Genomic DNA, 27787 nt, shown 5'->3' with positions numbered 1-27787 from the left:
ATATATCTAGGCCTATTTTTATCCTGTCATCGAATGGAAAGTTGTTCTCTGATGTAACAATGCTGAATCGAAAGGTGATAATGACCATTTCGAATCGGAAGAATTTAGATGGATGTATGGAAGAGAATAGGCTTCCGGGATTGTTATTACGTAGCGGGAACTAACAATTGTTTGCCTGTTAATAACACGTAGAGAAGAGGGTAGATATACGAGATATATTTTTTTTATTCTTTTATTTACAGATTCTTGAAATAGTTATAAATTAAGATTAAACAATAGATTATATTATGTTATATGTTTTATTGGACAGATTGAGTATAATATAAATAATATTACTGTATTCAATCACAAGCGAGCATATATTTACTTAAATTTGATTAGCTCGATGATTTATCCAAATTAATTCGTTCTAAAATCTCATTTATTATAAGATTTATTTGTTACAATATATTTTGATATATATTATATACATATTATTAAGAATTAATATAATAATAATTACATAATATTATAATAATAATTACATTCATTTTATAATTTTAATAATTATTATATTATGTAAATTCTAAATTAGTAGTGTCTTATTATATTTCTATCCTATCATATATCATATTCTTACCATCTTCTCTATTAATAACAAAGAGAACAACAGAGTTAAAATCAAAATTCTCGGTTAAAGATAAATTTTTTTTAAATTAATATTTTTATAATTATACATATTACGTATAATTGGGAATATTATTTTATGTATCAAAACAATCTATCATCAATTCGGAAACCACGTGTAGAGAATTCAAAACAAAACCAAAGCAGACAACACGGAAAAGGTCGCGAATCATAAAGGGGTTCGATGTTGCATGTACACACGCGTTACCATAGTAGTTCGATCTAACGGGCTATTACGAGTTTCGTGCAAGACCGTTTTTCCCCTCGTCTGTCTCGTTCTCGTCGCGTCGCGGCGTGTAAGCCACACCCTGGTACAGTTATACCACATCGGCGAAGAATAAGAATAAGCTTGCAAGCGAGTAAGAACGCATGTCCAAGCCTGATACGGCCTGCAAAGGTGCGTTAAGGTGTGCAACGGTTGGTTAAATGAACACCAGACGCGGAAATTTACGCATGCTTCGAAGATAACCAATTCGGTTAGTTATCTCAATGTGCCGATCATTTATTCAACTACTTTAATCAGAACAAGACAGATTAGTTACGTTGCAATTTAACGCGATCTATGTAACATTGGCTTTTTTTTTTTCTAACCGTTCCAAAGTTTCCATACCACAAGTAATTACTATGTTAATGTTTGTGATATCATCTAATAGTGATTGATTGAATCATATAGCTTGCATACGTCGAAATGAGTACATGCTATTAATTGACTAACCACTTGATTCTTGTTCTATAATAAAAAGTTGACGATTTATGTTTTAAATGCCAACAAAAGAATCTGGAACTGGACATTTTACTCATTTATGATCGTTTCTCTGTTGAGTAAGGATAGCAAATTGTTAATTATAATTCTAACTTGCTACTTTTGAGGATAATTATATTTGAGAAGAGCTCGAATATATAACGAATACATATCGTAATTTCGAAAGTTTCGGGATTCCGAACGATGCAAGCGTTTCACGATCTCACCCGAACTCGTCCGAATTTTTCCGACAAGTCCCGAAGTTTAAATTCCCAAACCTGTAGCATTATACATTATTACTAAATGTATAATGAATAAAATATTTGAAAAACAAAATTCTTTCAACTTTGTATTTTGAACTTTCCGTAACTCGACAAGTTCACAAAAATACTTATACATAAATATAAACATGAGAATCGATTTAATCGCTAACAATAGTATAAAATGTTTAAAGAATCATTTCTACGAAATTAATCAACCAATGTGAAAAAAGTTGCGATTATAGTGCTAAAAGAATAGAAATGGAATCAGTAGTTATGAAAATGTGTGCTACGACCGATAATACCAGCATTGTGGGACATAATGGTTTTAATTTATTTTATAGAATCCTATATGGAATGCGATAATCTTGACGACCGAGTATAAACTATATAAGTGAGCTATAACGTTTTTCAACCCGCATTTCGTATTAAATATATTGCGAATTCGTCTATTTTAGTCCCGCTTTTTATTCGCTAAATAATTAAAGTTCTTATAATGATTTTTGTAATTATAATCTATAATCGTCTATTGTTTACAGCGAGGTCAAGTTATTATAAGAATTTCACATAGAAAATGTGTATATAAATTAGATTAATGTTATTAACTCATTGCAATTCAAATGTTACAAGTCATAATAATAAATCGAATAGCGATAATCCTCAATTCTTTATTTAAACTTTCAAAATAACGTATGAAATACTAATAATCATCTTTTGATTTGTGATGCTTTATTTCAACTCATAACTTTTATTTCAAATCATTTGGAATTTTATTCTGAAACAGTTTATACTCAATAAGTTAATACTAAATCTTAATAGTAATAATTTGATGTTTCTAATTAATATACCAATTTATATCAGATCTTTTATTGATGACAAATTAATTATTATATAATTAATTATTGTAATAACATAATTTATTTAAAGATGAAAATATTTTCTATTTTATTTTATTCATTTATAATATTTTAACACATGAATTTAATATAGTCAAAGATCTAGCATTGTTACTCCACTATCTATATAATTTAATATATAACGCTAAATTCGAATTTTTCAATAATTTTTAAAATAGTTGTAATTTATAACACTGTGTCTTTATCGTTTATTTGGGTATCTTAGATTTTCATCAGAAAGTTAATATACATTATAATAATATTTCGATTTCACCATACCAATTTTAGCAGTTAAAAAGGTTAAAATAGGAAAAAGCTTGAAAGTTTGAATTGCGTGTGCGTTCGATAAATGGATGTGTTGCACGACACAGGAGATAAAAAACAAGAAAAAAAGGCGAATGATCGTAACCAGGACAGGTATACCTGTGTTATTCCAATTTTCTCGTTGTTGGTGAAAAGAACTATCATGGAAATATACCATATTATTTTTTTAACAATTTTTGAACCACCAATTACTGATTCGATAAAAATCTTTTTTTATTAAGCATAAAATATAACTCGTTTGGGAAAATAATTTATAATCCATAAATTAATAATAAATTAAATCTTCCTGCAAAATATTAAATCGACAATTATTAAATAATTATTAATGATTGTTTCTCGAGCATTTATAAATTTTTTGTTACACGATAGTCTCATTTTTTAATCTCATTTTACTTGTAGAAACATATCCATGAATTTTAAATAAATAGATCTAATATACTTTGTACACATATATTTTTAATTATTGCTTAAAAGTTATTAATTAATCATCGTCCGTATTGGAAGAAATTTCTTTTACATAAAAAATGAACATTTTACTATTTAGAAATAGGTATAAATTATCGATCATTTTGATTTTAACTGAAGTTAAAGGAAAATTGTGAGAGAAGATTCAACGTTAAATGATCGTCTAACGGACTAACGCCAACCCGCAATACTACGCTTCATGATTATCAAGCGTCGATTTGAATACAGTTTCGGTAAAATCGAAGAGGCAATTGAATGGTTCTTTCGCGAAATGGAAATAGCAATTAAACGTGTGAATCGATGGAAAGGCGCGGAATAGAAATTTTTTCAACGTGTATGAATAGACGCGGAACTGTGAGATGGATGCAAATCGTTGATGCCCGGCTGCTTTAAGCTGATATTAATGCGCTATAACGCCGCTTTTCAATAGAACGTACTTTTTAACCTTTAACGTACCAAGGTGAGATGATTGGTGTTCTTTATCAAACGAAATCTTTAATCTCTTTAATCACGCTTTTTTTCTACTTCTAATTTCTATTCTTTTAGAAATTTAAAAATTGACTCTTTGGCTAATTTTAAAAAGTCATGTATATCTTAATGAAGTAGAAATAGAGTAAAATATTCTCAAATTTTTTATTAATGCGTTATAAATATACTTTTATCGTAAGTATATATTTATATTGTACAGACAGTTGTTATAAATGATAATACTAATGACAAAACGTAATTTTTTTATTAAATTAACATGGAAAAAATTGTTGAGAATGTATTTTTATTCAGTCATAAAAAATTAAAAATTATGGAATATATAAAAAAATTATCAAAAATATACTTTTAATAATTATCGATTACCAAAAAAGAAAAAAATATTTATTACAATTTTTTAATTTCACTTCGATAAGAATTAACACAACATCAAATCATAATAATTATTTCTGAATCCATGAAGAAAAATATTCAACAGTTATTAAAAATTAAAAATTATGGAATATATAAAAAAATTATCAAAAATATATTTTTAATAATTATCGATTACCAAAAAAGAAAAAAATATTTATTACAATTTTTGAACTTCACTTCGATAAGAATTAATATAACATTAAACAAAAATAATTATTTCTGAATCCATGAAGAAAAATATTCAACACTATACAATCCATCATCGAAAGAAATAATTCAATTCGTTTGTTCATAAAAGATTAACCTAATCTCTACAAGACGATCTAACCTATATAAAAAGTTATATAATTATTAAAAAAAATAAAGTTTTAATTATTAAGAACATTAATATTTAATGCAACTATTGTAAATTTTAATCCTTTTACTATTTAAAGAAGACGAACAACAAGGGAATGCAATTAGCACACGATTGTCAGTGATAAGAAAATACGTTGTAGAGTCGTTGTAGAAGAAACCATATGCAAAACATCCAATGCGCGTCTACGCTTTAATATAGGTTATCAACATCACAGAATAATTAGACACGTGGCATATTGCCGTGGTTAATTGGATCGCCATTAAACAAGCCCATCCTTTCACAACGTGTGTCTTTTTTTTTTATACGGATATGCTTTGATATTTCGAACGTATACATAAAATGTTATAAGTTAATTGTGTTAAATAACTCGTTGGTATTTGTGTTGATATTTAAAAATTTATTTTTTTTTATTTATTTCCAAATATTTTTGAAAAATGAAAAAAGTTTGAAAGTAAATAAAAAAAAAATGAAAAAATTGATAAAAATAACTAGAAATAAAATTATAAAATTATATTTAATTGTAAAATTATATTTCTCTTCAATACATTTATATATTGCATTTGTTTTCTAATTTTTAATGAAAAAAAAATTTTTTTTTTAAACTTATTTACATGTGATTTTATATATAACTCATATGTCAACGTGTCTTACAAAAAAATTAACAAATTAACATTAATGAAGTTTATTATCCGCTATTAAGAATTTAAAATGAAAGTTTAAAAAGAAAGAGGACAAATCATTAAAATTATGTTTATACGTATTATTATTATTACTATAAAAAGTTTAAATTATGTTTATATTATTATAAAAAATATTATAAAAAATAAAAAGATCCTATCTTTTATCCTAAACTTTTATTTGCAAAATTTGTAATATAAAAAATTCCTTATTATCATTATAATCATTATAATTGTAATTGATATCGTTATAAATTAAGCTACGAATTTAGATAAAACGAAAAGAAATTTTAACTTACGAAATATTTTCAACGAGGAAGTTGGCAATACCTAACCTAAAAATTACAACATTGAACTAGGAAAAAAAAAAAATAAAGGGATATTTACACATATAACATCGATAATTTATCAGCATACAATTGCATAATAATAAATTCCATTCATGTCTACTGAAATGCATCGTGGTACTGTTGAAATGTAATTTGTAATATAAACATTATTAAATCGCGGACAATAATTAAAATTTTCTTTAACAACATATCGTATCAAATATTTATCTTATTAAAATTATAGTCAGTTTTTGCATTAACTAAATATTCTTTTGTCATCATTTTCAATTTGTGTATGTACGTGTGTAACGTACGTTGTACAATTTTTGTTCACCGAATACAGATAAATAATTGCTAAGAATAATAGTTTTTTTTAATACATTTGCAATCATGTATTACGTATGATAAATACAACAGCGCTCCGTTAATTGTCGCAGGATTGCACAAAACGGATATCCGGGGAGATTGATATTTTAAAAATTGATAGCGGTTTTTCTCTTTATATATATATACTGATTCGTGAAAATTGAAAAAGAAAAATATTTTTGTATAAAATAAAAAAAATGCTCATGTTTTATTTTATGTATGTATTTGAGAGTAAAATTAAGAGTAAAAATTATTCTCAAGAATTATTTTTCGCTAATGAATAACGAAATATTGAGAAATGAAAATTTCTATCATTGCAAATATAGTATTACACTCGCGAAAAATACTTTTGAAACTTTTTCAATATAATTAACAAATTACTTCAGCTCTTAAATAATTCATTTGAATAATACAACGTAATATGAGATATCAAACTATGCAAAACATGATTAATTAATTAATTTGCTTCGCAAGCATTAACCGCGAATGAATTCCGATAATCGAGTAATAAGCATCACTTTACGCCTGATTATTGCGCAATCGCGATCTGGTGCAAGATGGGCTTACTTGTTAACTCGGAGAGCATGAATGGACGCCAGAAAACGATATTATCGGTGGACCACGATCGTCGTTCAGAAGTAAACGCGTTTACGTAATCTCGCGATGTTTCGATTAAAATGCGGCTATCTTATTATACAGCCCCTGACGTAACAACATCGCAGTATCATCTTGTACCTTGCAATATTTTTCGATGCTATCGATATTAATATTTCAACAAATCAATAGTAAATCAATTTGTATGTTGGTTCATATAAGGACAAAAAAAAGAAAAATCATGAATTCGATTTGTAACGAGAATAACTTTTTTGATACAGATTTTTCTTATGATTATGAATCTGTTAATTGTTAATTTTATTTTTAAAAAACGTGTTCCTGTTTGAGTAATTAAAGTTAAAAGTATACTCGTCAAATATAGTTAATAAGTAATTTCAATTTAATTTATGATAGATACGTGTATGTGTAAAAAATAATGATAGAATATTAGATTTTTTATAAAGGAGAGGAAAAAAATGCAAATGCATAGAGGAATAATGTGGGTTATAACTGGATTTCTCTAAGATAAGAGTTATCGTATGCAGCCAACGCATGGATAACTATTGCATTCGACTTAACCTCAAAATAATTTTTCTTTTAAAAAAAAAAATTAAAAAATTCTGAATAATTTCATTATTATATTAGTAGAAATTAATATTCAACTAAATATTAAATATTTACAATCTTCGGTATTATTATTTTATCCAATTTTTTATTGCATGAAATGTAAATATTTGATATATTTAATAAATTACTTTATGTAGGTCAAAAAGTATTTAACTAGAGCAAAACTGAATAGTCGGTTTACATTATATACTTATTGATATATATATTTATATATTTAATTTTGCTTTATATTCTCATAAATGAATAAATAAATAAATAAATAAAAATTTTAACAACTTCAACCAATAGTAATTACAAATTTATTACGGAAAAATTACGGTGAAATTACACTAGAATAAACGATCGGTAGAATTATGGGAAATTCCTATTACGCTTCGCATGTCTAACCAACACTATAGTTAACTTCTCCTTTAAAACCGGCATATAAGAAAGAAGACGCGTGACTAGAAAGAAACGATTGCAAAATATTGAACAGGTGGCACTTGTGACAGCAAGATGGCGGTGGGTAGACGCGAGGAAAAATAATTTCGAGTGCAATATACATACATCGTAGGCTGGAATATTCTCCTTGTCCCGCATCGCGGGTGAACTGTTTTTTGTCGTTATCAGAGACATTTTTTTCAGAATCGCTTGTTTTCCAACTATTTTCCTCCTACGAACACGTTCTTGTCCAAGACGTGTTTGCGTGTCGCCTTCTCGATCACCGCGTGTCCATGGATACTTGCATTTCTTGTCGTTTTCCTTCTATGATGAATCACAATTATTTTATCACTGTATCCTTGTTAACGAAATCACTTTACAATCGTTTCTTTTTACTTTTAAAGTTCGTTTCGAAACACAAGTTGCGTTTATATGACTTCGACTTTTGTTCTAGGCAACGATCGCATGATTCCTAGTTAATAAACAAATATAAATTGGAAAATTTGATTTAATGATTTATGATCAGAGTTTATTCGATTGTTGATTTCACTATCTTCCTGAGACAGAGAGATTTTTACTAATATTTATTGAGCACGAGACAAAGACACGAGTGACAAGTAAATACCTGTTCGAAACATTTATATGGTGCTCTGAACGTGTGTAAATTAGCCATGTCAACTGGCGTGCGTGACAATGATTTTGAATGTTATAAACGCACGAATGTTGTTCAAATCACCTTCAACGCTTGAGACGACGCAGTGTGAAGAATTACCAATGTATTTGTAATTTTCGTGACTGATAAATAATTTAATTTTTTTTAATTTTTATTATTATAAAAGATTTATATAACTTTATAAAATAATTATATAACTATCATCATTTTATGATATAGTGAGCACAGTATGTAATATACACAACATAATTGAATACATACTGGACAACTATATATTTGGAATCGAAGTTTGGCAATTATCTTCCTTAGAAGATAATGGTTCGACCTAAGTTCGAAGTTTATTTACGTTTTTTATACGAATATAAAAAAAGGACAGCGAATAAAAGAGAAAGAAGCCCAAGAAGTAGAAGCGTTCAAAAAACATCGATGAAAAGATATTAATGTAATAGTAAAATTTTTCTATTTTTAATTTTTCTTTAATAAAACGTTTCCAAATATATTTTTAAAGTTTCTTTAAATAAAATAAGATCAAATATGATATAATTTGAATTACTTATTTATTTTAAGATTAAAAATTTTAATACTATTATTACTTTTTGAATAGACAAATATGATTCAAATTATATATTGTTTTGTTTTATTTTAATCAAAAAAACTGTATAAATATTTAGAAAAAAAATTTCATTAAATAAAGATTAAAAATAAAAAATTTTTACTTTTGTTTTATAATTAATCTTGCATCGAACTAATATGATCAAAAAGTACTTCCATTTAGCAATGAAAAAAAAACTTTCGAAAATATATAGAAAATCAACTTTATAATTATAAAATATTTATTGTAATAATTTTTCTTATTTCGATTTTTTTTATCAAAGAAATACCTTAAAATGATAGAATTATATTTAATCGGATATTTTGTTAAATAATTCTATGAAATATGTTAATAACACAAATTCTCATGTAATTTCTATACTATAAAGAATATTCTATTTCAAAGTCTATTATTAATATACTGTTGTTTCTTGATATATATTTTTTCATGTATTTTATAAAGTTGTTATTTTAAAAGATAAAAGAATATTTCATGAATATTTATAATAAATGTATTTTTTTAATATCACAAAAATAATTCACAAAAATTATATCGAAATTCATTTCCAAGTTAAAATACATGTATCAACTTTATATAAAAATATGGTTATTGAATTAGATAATTCATTGCTTGCAAGAAATTTTGTTGCCAGATGCCACAGATCAAAACATTTCATTTTTTAAAATAATATTCAAGTGTCCCATACATAATATTTATGTTTGTCACTTAATTAATGTATACTATCTACAAATTGAATATATCTCAATATTATTATATTGAGATATATATTTTTTCTTTCTGATTTATAATGATTAAATAATTACATAATGATAAACAATAGTAATTTTCTTATTAATATTTTTTGTTCAAAAGTAATTTAATTTTCCAATAAAAAATTTGTTCTATTCAAGGACAAACAAAATAATATTTACGATTGATTGTAACTAATTGTAAATTTTATCAATTTTAATAAATTATTACACATACAAATCTATTAACTAGAAATTAATCTATATAATTATATATATAATTTATTTAAAAATTATTCATATTTAACACAAGAAGAATTGGAATTAAACGGTAAATGCAATATAAAAAATGTTTATCTCGAATTTTATGTATCTAGATTAGCAATCCATCACACTGTGCATATATGAAGAATCATTTACCAACAACTGAACGAATCATTCGCTCTTTTCTCGTGATTTTATATTTTTTTTTCAATAAACCAAACAAAACAGTTTCACATATTCACGATATTAATTTCAATACCACTCGAAAATATCACTGTGTGTAACCATTTGAACCAAAAGTCGAATGAATGCGGTGTTCGAAAGGATTTGGTCAGTTACGTAATGGGTCAATTTAATCAACGATAATTACTCACACCGATAATCGCGTGATAACTAATAAGTCGATCAGAGAGGAAAAAAAAAACAGAAAAAATGAAAGAAGAGCAACGGAGGACGTTCGACTCCGAACTGAGGTGTTCTCCAGTTTGCTCCTCCGACCACGATCACGTTATCCCCACTACTGAACTCTTGAGTATAATATATACCTGCCACTTGCCAGACTTTTATTGCTGATGCCCATTCGATTCCCTCTCTTTTCCTGCGTTTCCTCTTGTTTTCTACTTTTTTTATCAATTTCGTCCCATATTTGTAGCTGATCATATATACTTTTAACTAATAAAAAAAAAAAAAAATTCGAATACTTTTGAATCATCGATGAACTCACTTCGTCTACACTATGTTCATTTTTATGATAATTAATTAAAATTTGGATGATTCATATATGCACAGTGGATGTAATTCTTCTAAGATATTTATTAGTTAAAAAACAAACATCAAAAATTTGAAAAAAATATTTGTATAATTATTTTAATATTTTTCGTTCGATTTGAATATATCGATGAAAACATCAAATATGATGAAATGAATTGTCAAATAAAGATAATCTCAAAAGAAAAAAAAAAAAAAAAAAAAACAATCTTAGAAAGATTGAAAGAAGAAACGATTTTCGAATTTTAATCGACACGATTGTTTTAATTTTTTGAAATTTCTAAAAATCGAATATTTATGATCGCGAAAAAAGAGAAAGAATTGAAAATTTTATGACTTCTTCATGCTATTCTTACAGAAGATATTTTCATAGAAATGTAATATCTATTATATATCTATTATATAAATTTTTTTAAAATATCATTAGCATTATAAATAGATAATAAGTATTACATAGAGAAAGTGTGGAATAAATTTGAGAGTATACATAAGATAATAAAATGTTTTGTAATAAACGTATATTTTATGAAAGTCATAAAAGTATTTGAATAATTAACTGTTTTTATATGATTGAACTAATATTCAATAGATTCACCTTAAATATTAACTAACTCTTTTTCTGGATTAATTTTTCAAATATTTTTGTAATATTCATGAAATATATTTATAATAAATATTTTATAATTTTTAATACAGTTCCTTAATATATTTTGGAATGTTTTTATGTTTACTTATAACAATTATTAATTTATAGTTATGCCTAAACTATTAATGATATTATCTATAAAATATATTTTATATTTTGTATAAGTTTTATTTAATATAATTACTAACATGTTATTATGAAACACCATTATAAATCTTGTACATTCTAATATCCTTCGTCCTTCATCATTTCTCTTTCTCTCTCTTGCTGATTTTCTGATCTCTTACTCATTATTATCTACCAATCATGCAGTTCTTTTCAAAACATTCAATTCAACAAGCTCCCGGATTCGTGCATTCACACGCGCATCCTCGCACGCGCCTGCTTCGTATTCGACACGTAATTTGATACCACAATACAATAGAAGTTGAATAACTGCATGAGGCCTTAAAGAAAAACAAAGGCAAAGAGACACATGGTAAAACTATAATTATATAAATATATAATATATAAATATATTTATTTTGACAATCTTGTTTTTTTTTATTTATTGTTCTTTTTTGTTTGTTAAAAAATAAAAAGTTTAAATTATAATTAATTCACAGTTACATTTATTGAAATTAAAAATTGATTTGAATTTAAATAATTATTTTAAATTCTGATTTTTGCGCAGTTATCCAATTTCTAATGTATATTAAAACAAAATTGAATAATAAATTTTGAAAATATATGTTCATATGTATAGATCTATTTTTTATAATAAACATTTAAATACTAATGAATCATGATTTTTATTTAGATTATTATATATAATAACATTTCCTTCTTATGAAGAATGTTCTCGAACAATCGTGTTAATATGAAGAATGTTATGTGGACACTCGTTAAAAACAGTGAATATAAAATTTCCACCCACATTTGTGAAAGGATTTCAATTTCTTACTGAAACTATTTCTCTTATTCAAGGTCCATTGACAACATTTAATAAAAATAAATCTTTTTAGAGCCCGCACATAAAAATCAACACTATGTTATTCTTAACATTGCATTATAAGATTTCGATATTACAAAAAATGAATATAGCATAAAAACACATTAAAATTAAAATGATTCACAATGTACTCGAATTTGATTATATTTAAGAATTGTAGGCTATCGATTTAAAGAAAAAAAGTAAAACTTCGAAAGCGAGATTATGGGTTCAGATTGAAACGGTCTATGCAAGGATCACGAGAACCGAAACGGTGAATATATATGTTTGAAAATCTACTCGCGACGGTTAAAAGCGAATCTAATTTTTTCGTTTCTGATGTTGAATGTAGAGGGCTACGTACTAAGCATAAGCGACGTCTCGCGTCAATCTTTGGAAATAGAACAATCGAATTGTTTCGCATATGTAACTTATCATCGATTGAAATCATTTAGATACAATCTTAGGAAACTTGATAAATCGAATCTCATGGAAGAAGCGAAATTTTTGTTCTGTGGAGAGTTAGTAAGAGAAATTAATAATAATAATAAATAAATAAGAGAAATTAATAATAAACATAAATGTGACATAAATGAAATAGAAATGTATCATAAAAACTGTGATAATACTATTTCTTTTAAATAGTTCAATATAGAACAAGACAAGATGCGTAATGTTTATCATATATTAATGTCACATATTAAAATGAGATATACATATTGTTCTTGTATATTGTTTACTACAGAGGACAATGAATTAACATAAATTATATGAATTATATGAATTAACATAATTATTAACAAATTGTGAAATATAATTTGAATTTAAAAACAGGATATAAATAAATAAGAAAAATTTAACTTACGAAGATAAATTTCAACTTATAGAGATCGGGTTATTCTGAATTCGAGTTACAAAGATAGAATAACACATTTTGCAGGAACTATAAAAAACGTAAAACGAATTTTGAATTTTTAGAAAAATGTAATATAGCAGTAATATAATATTTTATTAAAAATATTAAAACATTTCTTATTTTTAGACAAAGCAAATATAAATATAACAAATGCAAAGAACAATAGTAACTACATTAATAAAATATTGTTTCTTAAATGATTGAAATCGAAAAATTAATCATTCTATGGATTCTTCAAGAAATATATATATTTCTTTTCTTTAATAAGCAATATATAAAATGAGAGAATTGTCAATATCATTATTGATAAATTTCACTAGTGAAAAGTAGAATTACGGATTAACATATAATTATATAGAAACAGCGGCAAGTTATTTAGTCATATGATGTAATCCAGTTGCACGTCGATGCATATCGATTCGACAAACCACCAAACCTGTCGTAATTTCGTTGAAATTTACATACAATTCATCACCCGTATATTGCTTCACGTGAGAAGAGTAGAAACAATTGGCGCATTTATTAATCGGTTACCATGCGCAAAATGTGCGCATCATGTTTAAGCGTGTCATTCGATCAATATTTTTCACTCAAATTCCATGTTTCGTATGTCGATTAACATTTGATTGCTTACGAAATTTCATACGTATTTCCTTTACAAGAATGATTGTATCAGAAATTTCTGCATTGAATTTATATATTATCAACGAACGTTAATATTTTATTTACAAAGAAATCGTAGTAATCGAAATTAAAAAAATATTTGTATAAAATATTATCAAAAATTAAAAACAAATAAATAACAGCATCAAAGTTTATTATTTGAGTAAATGTGATAAACTCTTGAAATATGAATCACAAAGTATATTATGATTAAAGATGAATCACCAATAGATCAAAATTTATCTAATTTTTCTTTATCTTTATCTTTTTATTGTTAAATCAAAAATGACCTAACATGAAAATTAATTACAATAGTTGTTATTATCAATGTAAAGATTATTGTATTATTGTACAATGAGGCTTTGTAATTCATTCTTCCTTTTTTTTTTGTATTGTTGAATGACATAGATATATATGTGTGTGTATATATATATATAGAATGTTCAAATGAAATTGAGAGAAATTAAAATATTAAATTCGAAAATATAAATTTAGAGTCTGAGTGAATAAAAAATATGAAATTATTCAGAAATACTTTCATAACTCACATATTATATATCAAAACAATGAAAATAAAAATATATCAAATGTAAAGATGTAAAAAGAAAAAACTAAATTTTTTATGAAGATAAAATTGTATTATTTGCACCAATAGTTAAACTTTTAAGAAAAAACTGCCTTTTATCATTTTGAAAATAGAATTAATTGGAATTAAAAATCTAGATTCTTCTGACTGAAATATTCAAAAAATATTGGCAGAAATAATTCAACGATTATTTTAGTTCAGTTAGTCAAAGTGCAATGCGTGACAAGTTCACTATTCGATCGGACAACGAACTCGAAGCGTGAAAAGAGAACGAACTCGTGCGACTAGAATGGAGAGGCCGAATAATTAATTCAATCACTGATCTTCGCATCCGTCGTGCAGAGGTAACGTTCCTTCCGCTTCCGCGATGGTAAATTGATTTCTGTGATATTGATTATCGACCGAGAATCGATTTTCGATTATATATTAGTTTCTTTACAATCGAAAATTTTCATTAAATTGATTAAACTAACAGAAAGAATTATTCAATTATACATACATTTTAATAAGATATGATGGTAATTAAGTATATAAGATGGTAATTAAGTCTCTTAATGAGATTTTTGAAGAGAAATGATATTGAAATATTATTCTTATAGTAAGGAATAAAGATATCATATGTTTTTAAAATATATATATATTAATATATTTTTATTTTATTTCGTGTGATTAATAATTAATATTGTGATAAATAATTTTTATTTAAATAAATTTAATTAAATAAATAAAATAGCAAATTTTATGTAAGAAATTATAGTGAAATTATCTATTGATAACTTGTAATTATTATTATGTTATTTGTATAAGCGAGTTAAATGAAATTTAATTTAAAAAATAATTATTTATTTGTATATTAAATATAATAAAGTTAGTTTTCTTTTTTCATTTGAAAAAATAAAAATAATAAAGTATGAAATGATTTATTTCAAATTATTATTTGTCATTTTATTTTAAATAATTAATAAATCTGACATTAATCATATAATTAACAAAAGAAACAAAAATATTAAAAAAATTAAATAAAAAAAAATAAATAATATTAAAAAAATGTTAAAAATATATGTTTATGTATATATATATTATAATCAATATGTTGTTTGTTTATTAAATTTCGTTTAGCAAATTTTTTGCTTATTCTCACACTAGAAACTTATTCTTCTTAATTTCTATATAATAATTACAATTTTATACGTATATAAAATCATAATTCATTATCGAAAATTCATCATATCGAATAACAAAAATTTTGTATTTGGATTAAAATTTGGATCAATCATTGTTTCTATTATTAAAAAAAAAAAAAAAATAACGAACAAAATAAAATGACAAAATAAATAATTTTTTGTAAATCTTTATATAAAAAAAATTAAAAATATACCAAATATCAATATATCAATTATAGAAAATCTTAATAATAAATATCATATTCGTATCATTCATATTTTCATCTTTCATGATTCATTGTTTCAGATTCTAAATGAAAAACCATTTTTTCATTTAGAATTAATGAAATGAAATGTTGATGAATGAATGAAATGCATATTCTGAAATGCAATGTTTCTGAATCTTCTTATCGCATGACTTAATATACTTATTTATATGTAGTATATTGTGTACAATATATTATACCAACTATGTACATATAATATATATTATATATTATATATATACGATTATATATATATAAGATTGAATCGAAACTTAATTAATTTCGATTCTATTTCAATTTCGATTTATGAATTAAGATTACCAAATATGTTTCGTTTCAATTGTTTCAAACAATTTGGAAAAAAACCGAGCGATTCTAATATTTCGAATGTTTCAATTATTTCAAGCAGTTGGTTGCATAACTATCTTTCTAGAACTAGATTTCAGTTTTTGAGTGTAAAGCAATTCTCATAATATTTATTTCTTTAAATAATCGACACATTTCCATTCCATATCCCAATTTTGCGATAATTAACAGTATTCTACTTGTGTTTCTGAGATTTAAAATCATGAAGATTAAATATTTATTTAAAAAATATCGAAATAAATTATTAATCTTTTCGGTACAGCATTTGCTTACTGTATATACTGCAAATTAAAATCGACGTTGATCGTGTGTATTCGGTAATTGTCGTCCAACATCGACGATCAATCGTGTGTATTCGGTAGTTGTCGTCTAACATCGACAATCAATCGTATATATTCGATAACTATCGACTAAAATCGACGATCGGTCGTGCGTATTTATTTAGGAATTGACTAAAATCAAAATTAACTTGTATATTATTATTTATATATTTATTTCTTAATTAAAATTAATAATCGTATCGTTATTAATTTAAATTAATAGTTTAATAAAATAAAAATTACTAAAATAATTTGACTTAAAAATGACGTAAAATGAACTTTTAGATTTAATTTTATAAGTATAATAATATCGAATACGATTATTGAATATAGTTTCGAATATAGTTTTCGAATATATTGAATATAGTTAAGCAAGTTCGATCATATAACTAAAAAGATAGATTTCTAAAAATTGGTGAAAAATGTTTTTTCCTCTTCGATGAGTTTCAATCTTGATTTTATGACAATTATTCTATTGTATTTTGTTAATTACATTACAAATTTAATACGATCCAATATTATTAAGAGTAAGTTGAGAAACGCTGTTTAAAGCATGACATGTTTAGCAACTGTTGTCAGTGGCCTCGGAAAAGCTTTTAGGCTTTATTACATCGGAGGTTAATGGCTAATAAAGGACACACCTTTGTTCGCTATCAACCCTTTCACGCTCTTTCTTTTTTATTCTTTTTCTTACGAGCTTTTATTACTTGTCTGAAATCGGTATTAATAAAATTGCTTGTTATCACGCGAGCTATTTTCTTTTCGCTTTTATATTTGATTTTTTGAATTCGGTCGCTATATTTTACGATCTTGTAATAATGATACCGAAGATTTATTTTATTAATTCGAATTGCAATAAAAGAAAATTTATTTTAGATTAAAAAAGATTCAATTGTTTAATTGAAGATGAATTTCCTCAAATTGCAATAAAAAATATCATTCATTTGAATAATAATAAAATATAAAATATATTTTTTATGGAAAATGTTTTCATTTCATATAAGAATATATAAAAGCATCATAAGCATTAAAATTCCATTTAGAGTTCGAAATTTTTTACTAGATTACTTATAGAATTCTACTTTTAAGAGTACAAATAATATACAATGTTATTAATAGATAGAATATAATTTTTTTATAAATAAATACAAACATAAATAGAAATAAATAGAGAATAAATAAATAGATAAATTAATAGTAAGAAATCACATAATTATACAATATTTGCTTTTAACGACATTATATTTGATAATCAAAGCTTTATTATCTTATTAGATATCTAGTACTATATTCGGTATGAACTAAGTAATAAAAATACGCAATAAAAAATATATACACGTATATTTAATATATGTTACAATTCATATGTTTTTTAAAAACAGATATGTGTTAACTTTCGAGGTAAAAATAGTGTAAAAATAATTCGCAATAAGATAGATCTGAACGTATCTAATTTCTTTTTTTTTTTTTGTCTAATCGCATTATCGATTGCTAAAAGAATGATCCAGCCGTCAAATCGAGTTAAAATACATGGATACATATATGGCAAAATACAATAGTGCTCGTTTTAATGTGTATTATTATTCCTGGAAATAATAGATTTGAGTTTTCAAAGCATGCAATATACTTTTAGAAATTTAAAATTAGATAAAAAATTTTTTCTTCTTTTTTTTTTTTTTCTCTCTTATTTTTCACCAATCAGTAAATTTGAAGTTTTATTTAAAAACTTTATTTCTAGTGACCTTGAAAAAAATCACGTTTGAATTTTCAAATAAAAATCTACATTTTTTTATCGCGTATTTTTACGATTATTAAAATATTTTTAATACGTGTATTATTACTTATGCACTTGTATTTTGTATAAGGCAATTTCAAGACATGATTTTCAAATTTGACACAACGTCAGCATTATTGTAATTTATGCAAATAAAATATTTTGACATCTAGTAGAAATATAAGAATAAAAAATATAGATTCTCATTTAAAAATTTAATATTTTGTTGTCTATACTTTCTATTAACATTAATTTATTCTATTATGCACAATTTATATTTATAATACTATCATGAATTAAATATTCTTGAAAAATCTGGATGAAAATTATATATAATTTAGCAATGCTCAATTAATTGTCACATTTTAAATTAATTGTCATTACATTCGAATTATCTGTTTCTGGAATTGAAATTCCAATTTTTAAGGCCGCTAACAATTCTCAGAACATCTGTATCTTCGAATAATTGATTTTCAGCTTTGATGCAACGATTAACCGAACATTGTTATACTTTCTTTTCGAAAAATAAAATTCCAATCGATACGTTTCGATGTTAAAATAAATAATTTTTCAGAAATTGGACTTGATCAGTTTGACTTCTTAAGAGAGAATGACTCGATTAAAGTTTATCGACCTACGGGTCAAAGATTCGTATCAGTTACATTGATGTTGCACTTGTTCTGTATCTCGAATAAATTTCTCGAGGTCTCGGTCAGCCGGAGGGAAACCAGTTCCGAATTCGAGATTCAAGTTACGATTTTTGGGCAGAAGATTACTTTAAACCGCATAATTATTTGAAAATCAATGGCAACGTGAAAGTGTTGCGATACAAAAAAAACTGATTGCGCAAATTTAATTTAATTTTTGCGACCATATTCGATAATTTTTCAACACTATTCTTCTTCTGATTTCGATAATTTTATGGTAATAAAATATCTAAACTTGAAATAATTGTAAATATCAATAATGAATATGTCAATAATAATTAGACTACGAATGTTTATGTAGATTGAAATTTTTACGAATGAATAAAATTTAAATTTGTTTTTGAATATAATGATGCACTGTAATTTATATCTATTTTTATTACATTGTGCATTTTTTTACATTTTTATATAATTTCAAATTTTTCATAAATGCATGAAAATGCATTCAATCTAATTAATAATTTAATAATTTAAGTGGATTCGAATAATATATAATGAATATATTAAAATATAATAAAAATAAAAGTATAATAAATAATAATAATCTATAATTATCATAATTCCATAAATAATTTAAATCTTCAGAATTTTGTAATCTAAGCTAAAAGAAAAAACGATAATGAAAAGAATTATTAAACAAATTCTTCTCCCTTTCATAGTTATGATATCAAAAAATATGTATATTTATAAAAATAATTACAAGTAATTACAAGTAAAATGTTTGTTTCAATGTTATTTTAAATTTCAATAAATTAATATATAAATTTTGATTATTTCAATTTATCAACGAGGATTTATAATTTTAAATAATTTTAAATATATTTTCCGTCAAAATGCAAACAATTCAAATTTTAACCCAATTTTTAGAACTATCAATAATATGAAAGCCATGTTGCTACGAAATGTTCTCGAGGACAGAGAGAAGTAGAATTGATAATTCTCAACCGCCCACCCACGCGTTCATTTACACACAATTGTGATTTTGGAGCTCGGGTGGGCGTACAACATTTTCAACGTTTGCGATTTAAAGGACAGTACTTTCGAAAGGTAGATTCATGAAATTTGAATTTTATTTTTTCATCTTTTTTTAATTACTTGAAATAAGATTGAATTTTTCAGAATAGTCTTAAATTCTTTTTACTTTCAAATATTAAATATTACATTCAATATTTCAATTTCATAATTATTAAAAATATATTTTTCCATAAAAACATAAGGTCTTCGATGCTTTTTTTTTATTTTTATAATCTATAAAAAAATAATTAACATTTTTTTAGAAATTAATACTTATTAATTATTAAATCAAATAAATCATATTAACAAATTTTAATTATGTTTTTTGATATAATTGAAAAAAAAATGAATACGTCTAATATATGTAATATACAAAATACATCACATAATTTTAAGTTAGGTTATCTTATTTTAAACGCATATGATAATATAAAAAAAATTTTAATTTTTGTTTTAAATATATATTTTAATTTAAATATTTTATAATAAATAATATATAATATTTTTAAATAAATTCAATCGTATTTATCATTATCATGATTCAATTTTGATTTCAATTTTGATTGATGTCTATATATGTATAGTACACGATTCAATTGATAGAGAGCGCCTAAAGTCATAATCATTCCGAATACTGTTCACAAGATAAAGAAGATTGTCCATTTATCGGCGACCACTTGTTCGAACGATTACTACTTATAGAATAGAAACTAATAACTCTTGTCAACCGTAGAAAGTTTCAAATTGAAAATTTCAAAAGTAAATAATTATCATTACCTTATATATAATATTCTTATCATTTAAAAACATTGATATATCGTGATATCATTATCAGAAAAATTATTGACAGTAACTCTTTCTTTTTTTTCATCCATCATTCCCTACTAAGAAAGAAATTCGTCATGGTAACACATGGAGGCGAGACAAAAAAAAATCATTAGACGTTACACTAAGAACTGATGTAACGAAAGCAATGTGTGCAAGTATGTAATCTGATCCACGAGTAGGAAGAGGTTGGCTGAGAGGGAAAGTGGCGTGGAAGCGAACGGTGAATTTTCCACAAAGAATGACGAGACCTCGAGAAGCGACCGAACGCGGAATGCGGGCTGCAAGTGCAACGCGCGCGCATGACACTGCATAGCTGCGCACTGCAGCGCACACACAATGCGCAACGCCCACGTTTGCGCATACCTGAAATATATATATATACGCGAAAGTATTCGAATGCTTGCTATAGAGATATTAAACAATGAAAATACATGTGTTAAATTCAAGTTTCGAAGATAATGTTATAATAATTGTAAGATAGATACATGTATATAACATAAATCTTAACATTCCATTATAAAATCTAGAGATTAATTCTATTAAGCATTTATTATTTGAAGTAAATAGAAGATTATTAAAATATGCCATATTATAAACATCAATTTCATGCGAAAATTAATTGAAAATATGAACATGAATAATAATCAAGTAAGTATAAATATAATGTTTTTATGATTTCCTTATGTCTATATATATTTGCAATAAATATTTCATGATTCTTGTATGTATGTATTATCTGATTCACTTGAGATTTTTATATCAAGATATTATCTTCATATCTTATATCTTACAAGAATTATCTTTTAAATCTAATATATATATTTTTATTGTTTTATATTTCAGTAGCAATATTCGAATACTTCTGCGCGCACGCGCGTGTGTGTATCTGTGCAAATATAGAAACCGGTTGATCAAAATTGAACCGCAGCAAATCGAGTCGAGTCGAGTTTTCGAAAAAAGGAGAATCGCAATGACGTCAATCTGAGACTGTTGTATCGACAGGGATGCATAATGTGCATCCGGCACGTATCGAGAAATCGTCACAACTGGACTGCGTCTATTGTCTTCGGTTCAACCGAATACCGGCATGCTTTAGAATGGAGTCGCTCGTGTCGTCACGTGCTTTTTTCAAGAGTTCCTTCTTTGACATTTGCACAATATATAACTAGTCTGGAAAACAGTAATTCGTGATCAAATATTCATTTTTGAACTTTCGACTTTCAAAAAATATCTTTCTTTGAAATATATATTGAAAACAGCAAAGCTTTGAAATTCATAAATACTAATGTATTATTTGAAACATTTTTTTTTCGATATAATTGAAAAGTATGCCAAAATAATAGCTAAAAATATTTTATATTAGAATATATAAAAAAAAAAATTTATATCACTGATATGGGACATAAATTCTTTTCTTCTATTCTTTTATGTAAAAGATAGCTTTCATTAATTCTTAAATTCTTAAACTTCTTAAACAGAAAAAATATTTCAAGTAAATGTTATTAGATACGATGTCAGCCATTTAAGTAACAAAAAATTAATGTGTAGTTTAAAGAAAATGAAAAATTTTTTAAATTTCAAAATATATGTTAAAAATTTATTACATCCTATATCAATGATTGTTAATTTAAAAAAGCATGTTGATATTTATAATAGTTTTAAACAAAATATAATACATTACAAGATATTAGTTTTATTAAATATTAATTACCCGTATTAAATTTCTTAATTAATTACATTTAAATTTTTAAAAATTAAATTCTAGAATTAAAAAGAGAGATCACATATTATAATATTTATGCAATGATATGAATATTTATGAATTCTTACAAATTATATATTGATAACCGCTATTCATTAAATTTATACCAATTTTTAATTGAATCGTTATTGCGATAATGTTCATAAAATTTAATTGGCACTTTTATGAATCACGAAAAAAATCCAACTTTGTAGATTTAGAAAGATCAAACACATAAATGGCAAACGAAGCAAACGCACGTTAGGCACGCCGGCTAGTCAAAGAAAACTTTAATGTAACATGGTTGAAATCAATTACTACACGGATCTATTAAAGAAATAGCAGACTTTCTTATTATTCACACAAAAAAAAAACAGAAGAATGAAAACAAAAAAAACGATCATCCTCACGACAAATTAAAAATTATTTATAAAAAAATAAACGCGATACTAAATAAAAAAAAACTTATCCTCGTTGTTGTGTATTTGTTTTTATAAAAGAACAATTAAGAATAACTAGATGGCGTTGTTGATCATGGAAAATATTCATCATATTATAACTATGTTTAAATGTATATATTTTTATATGTTGCAATAATTAACTACAATCTTAACATATATCACAATAATTAATAATAAAAAGTTAAATTATATTATATATTAAACTGTAGATAAAACGTCTGAATGAATGAATGAATTTTTCTTTTCTTTTATTAGAAACATTGTAACAATATGTTTTATTAAACTATTTTATAATGTTTTTTATTGATACTTTAAAATTGACGTTTGGTTTATGATAGTTTAGTAGATACTTATTCATAGCTGTCTTCATAAATAAAATAAGATGTCTTATCTAGAGATGATTATCTAAGAAAGTAATAAATAAAAATCAAATTAAAAAAAAATTTCAAGAATCATTGAAATATTACATATATGTATATATATTATAAGCGAAATATCTTGAATTATCACGTCAATAATCTTTGAAACATTATTTTTAATTTGATATTAATTCATTATTCTTTCAATAGATCGCGAGATTAAATATATTATTTTATTTATGACGATAAGAAAGAAGAAATGTTCACTGTATCACTACATGCAACCATAAATGATATAATTATAAAATTATAATAGTGAATTATCGATACAATTATTATATTTTCATTCTTTACTGAAAATGAAATATAATAAATTTAACTGAAATAAGAATCGATGTTCGACTCTTTCTCCTGATACAATGTGTAAAAAACATAAACCGAAGTTTTAGAAAGTAGTGGGGATGATTCTGCGCCTGCGCATATCGAGATACAATAGTAAAGAACACTATGAATTATATGGCTCAATCTAAAAAAGCGGTTCTGCGGTTTCTCGTATGAAAATAAAACAAAATTCTATGAATTTTTCGTTCACGATAAGTATAAAAAATAATTATTTCTTTCAAATGTATTTTTCTCATAATCATCTATATATATATATATATATCGTAGTTTCGATGAATGAATCTCTGTTTTACTCACTCTATCCTGAATCCTGACGTTCTCCTGACCTCTCTTCAGGCTAGGAGCCCGCAGGACTTTGCTCGTAACTGGTGGTTCCATCATGATGATAGACGTTGCTCTCTCGTCAGGAGTTCATCCCTGATGAAAACTCGACTCTCTCACTTCATATTCTGCAATCAAAAAAACGAACGTATTTTTCAACCTATGAGAACAATATTTTTTTTTTTTTTTGAGAAATAAGTATAATTACTTTTGTTTACAATTACAGATATAGAAAATTTTATGAATGAAATTTTCCATAATTATTAATTAGTAATAAATATATCTACACGAAAATATAATAAATTATATTACAATAAAGATCTAATATTTATACATATAAGATTAATTATATTAATTATATTAATTAATTTATTTTCTTTTAATGATTGGTAATTTTTATTATATTATTTTATATATTTTTTCATATTATTATTTTTATTATATAATGCTATTATAGTAATTACTATTGAGATATGTTTCTCACAATGTAAATGATAGAATTATTTGAAAAAGATAACAGTTTTTTGGCTCGAAAAAAATCCATCCCCATTTCTTTGAAGCCGCAAAATGAAAGATCCGAAAACAAGTGAAAGCAAGAAGCTATCAATTTTTATATCTGTCAGTATCATTTAATGACACAGAATGAGATAATATATGATTCTATTCTTTTCAAAAAAAAAAAACATTGTTGCTCTATCGACTACTTTATGATTTGCCGCCGTTTCAAGCCCCTTGGCTCGTTCTTTTGTATTTTCTCTCGTCTCTTTCGAGAACAAAGGAAGCCGAATAGTACGTCTGATCCATAAAAGGCAACAAAGCCGTTCTCGAGCTGCATTTTTCAAAGCGACACTATATCTACTATATCCACATTCAAACATGGATCAAAAAACGATCCGGATTGGATCATTTTTAATTTATGATGTGAACTTGAGTCTATTTTTTTTTTTTTTTTACTACTCAAAATATAACAAATAAATTCATTCAAAAATAGTAATATTTATGAATAAAAAATCAATTTTAAAAAATTCATCATGGATCGGAAATGACTCGACAATTTCGAAAAATAATCAATTATATTCAAGACTAAAAAATATTTTGTAATTATAAGGAAGAAAAGGGGATAATATTTTATTCAATTAATGTAAAAGAGAATCGTGTATCAGGAAATATTGAGAAACATTATGTTTGACAATGATCAGCCGGTATTGGTGAAAAAATGGTGTCATTCTATGACTCGAACAGCAGGTCGTTGCGTTAGGCGAAAGTAAGAGTAAAGGCGCGCGCGCACGTCTCTCGATCGTGGGAGATCAAGACCTACGCGAATTCCAGCTCAACCGGTACAGCTGGTGGTTGCAAAGGAACGAATAACGGTATGCACGGAGTTAACGGAAGATAATGCATGAACAGGTAGGTATAAGGAGCTATAGATCCGAGCAGGGATTCCTCGAATATCGACCTCGCCTCTCCATTCCTCTTACAAACGCCTCTGAACCGACCACGAATCTTTTCTATATCGGCAATCTTGACGTGCTTCCTCGTCGATGATGTTTCAATCTCTAGCTCATTTATAAAATTTTATTTTTAGAATCAAAGTAGTGGCTTTTGATTCTTATAAATTTTAATGATTATTATTATGAGATTGATAATAAAAATATTAACTTTTCGTATTATTTTATTAAAAATTATAGAAAGTTCTAATTAATGATTGTTTTCATAATTTCGAAATATCAATGAATTTTAAACAATGTAAGTATTCTTGTTCATTCCAAATATGTTTAAAATAGATTTATTAAAATCTAAATCTAATACCAAAATGCAATATTTAAATTTAATGTAAATTTTTTAAATAAATTTTGGATGTCAAATTGAAAAGAGAAAATATATATTTATTTATTTTTATGATGATAATAGAATAATTTAATTTAATCTTTTTTATAATAAAAGAATATAAAATACATTAGTTTTTCGAGTTTTTATTATTAAAATTTTGTTTTAATAATAAAATAAAGTTTTCTAAAAAAATAATGATATTTACAAAATTAAATTAATAAAAATCATCACTATATTTATATGGAATATTAACTTTCCAAGAAATAAGAAATGATTAAAGATAAAACCAAAACATAAAATTAAAATATCTAAAGACGTCGACAAGTTAATATTCGACAGTTTTGACATATCTATGACTTGAAACTTCGAAGAGAGATTGCAATACTTACACAGTCCTAAGTACATAAGTGCCAGCACTTGACATCAGTCGATACCGAGTTCTAATGGTTTAATTTATAACCTTACTATATCTTGACTTATAAATGCAAGTTATTACTAGTAATCTTACTAGCGCTAAGATTCAAAACAATGCTGCCAACTTAATATTAACCCATGTTTGTATACAATTTATAACCTCTGCATTATAAATGTTACAAACTGTTACTTTGAGCTTTTCGACAGAGCACTGAAAATTATTGCTAACTTTAGATTAATTTAATAATTGAAAAATATTATAATAAGAAACGAGTGTGATTGACTTTTTTTGTTGTACACGTGATAACGACGACCGTGAACCATAAGAAATGTTTCACAAAGGCTAGAAGAAGGGACACGGGAATATGGCTTCCATCGGTAACAGAAAGCAGTTTAGCGTGACACGAAATCAATAAAGCGCGATATTAATCCGTCCTTTCTTATAGCAGAGTCAGCAAGTACATAATAGCTGATGAAAATTTTATTAGACGAAAGAAATATATTAATTTTTATGCAAAAAATATTTAATTGTAAATCGACTACAATATCCGTTTTAACATAACCTCATAGTAGATCGAAGCATATTATGCATGATATAAAATTTTAATCTTACATCATGATTATTGATTATTGTTATGAATGAATAAACAATGATAGCTATTAAAAGACGAAAAAAAATTGAAAATTCAAGTATTTAATATATATATATATATATTTCAATGACATTGTTCACTTGAGTTAAACAGGATTCCTAATAGTGGAGACAGTTCGAGCATATCTTGCGAAGAAAAGACCGATGTAAAAAATCAATAGAACCTCTATTAATTGAAAGATAAAAATTTTTGAATAATAGGATTTTCATATAATGAAATAAATATTTAGCATGCACCTACTCAAAGAAAAAAATTAATAGATATTTTATTAAAATAAAATAAAATAAATTATAGTTTATATAACTTTATATAAGATATATTAAATATAAGATAAAAAGATAATTAATTCTATTTTTTTTTTAAGTAAGAAAAATCAAATTTATATATATATATATATTATATTATCAAAATTTTTTATTTTTATTATATATTATTAAAATTTTTTATTAAATTTTCAAGCAAATTGAGATATTTTTTATTTTTGCACTGTATTTTGCAGAAATCGTTACAACATAGCAAGGTTTATTGAGATATCTAATAATTACATCTTTTATAAATAATTTCAAGTATATCATAATTGATTTTCCAATATTATATTTTTTTTCTATATTTATCTTCTTCTTATTTTCTTCCTTCTATTTTGTATTTTTCTTTAATTATCAATGCATTTATCTCTTTCTGATATATTGTTTATTTTGATTTCATATTAAATCATTA

The 27787-nt window shown here is 24.9% G+C and overlaps 1 protein-coding gene across 14 annotated transcripts in view; it reads right to left on the bottom strand.

Annotated features, from left to right (window-relative positions):
* The window catches only part of LOC122717708 (mitogen-activated protein kinase-binding protein 1), a 148028-nt gene that overhangs the window by 61386 nt on the left and 58855 nt on the right, over positions 1–27787 (bottom strand). For 9 of the 14 annotated variants that reach the window (XM_043942024.1, XM_043942022.1, XM_043942027.1 and 6 more), the window contains one exon: positions 24150–24301. In XM_043942024.1, coding sequence (XP_043797959.1) covers positions 24150–24233 — 84 coding nt within the window. In that variant the 5' untranslated portion in view covers positions 24234–24301. Of the gene's footprint in view, positions 1–7750; positions 8182–8249; positions 8403–10058; positions 10319–24149; positions 24302–27787 lie in introns of those variants that run through there. The other 5 variants (XM_043942031.1, XM_043942029.1, XM_043942030.1 and 2 more) reach the window with 5 other exon arrangements.

The sequence above is a fragment of the Apis laboriosa genome, unplaced genomic scaffold (genome assembly GCF_014066325.1).
Source record: "Apis laboriosa isolate Shangri-la unplaced genomic scaffold, ASM1406632v1 scaffold56_cov145, whole genome shotgun sequence".
NCBI lineage: Eukaryota > Metazoa > Arthropoda > Insecta > Hymenoptera > Apidae > Apis > Apis laboriosa.
The sequence above is the reverse complement of the archived record's forward strand: the minus strand, read 5'-3'. Positions and strand labels throughout refer to the sequence as shown.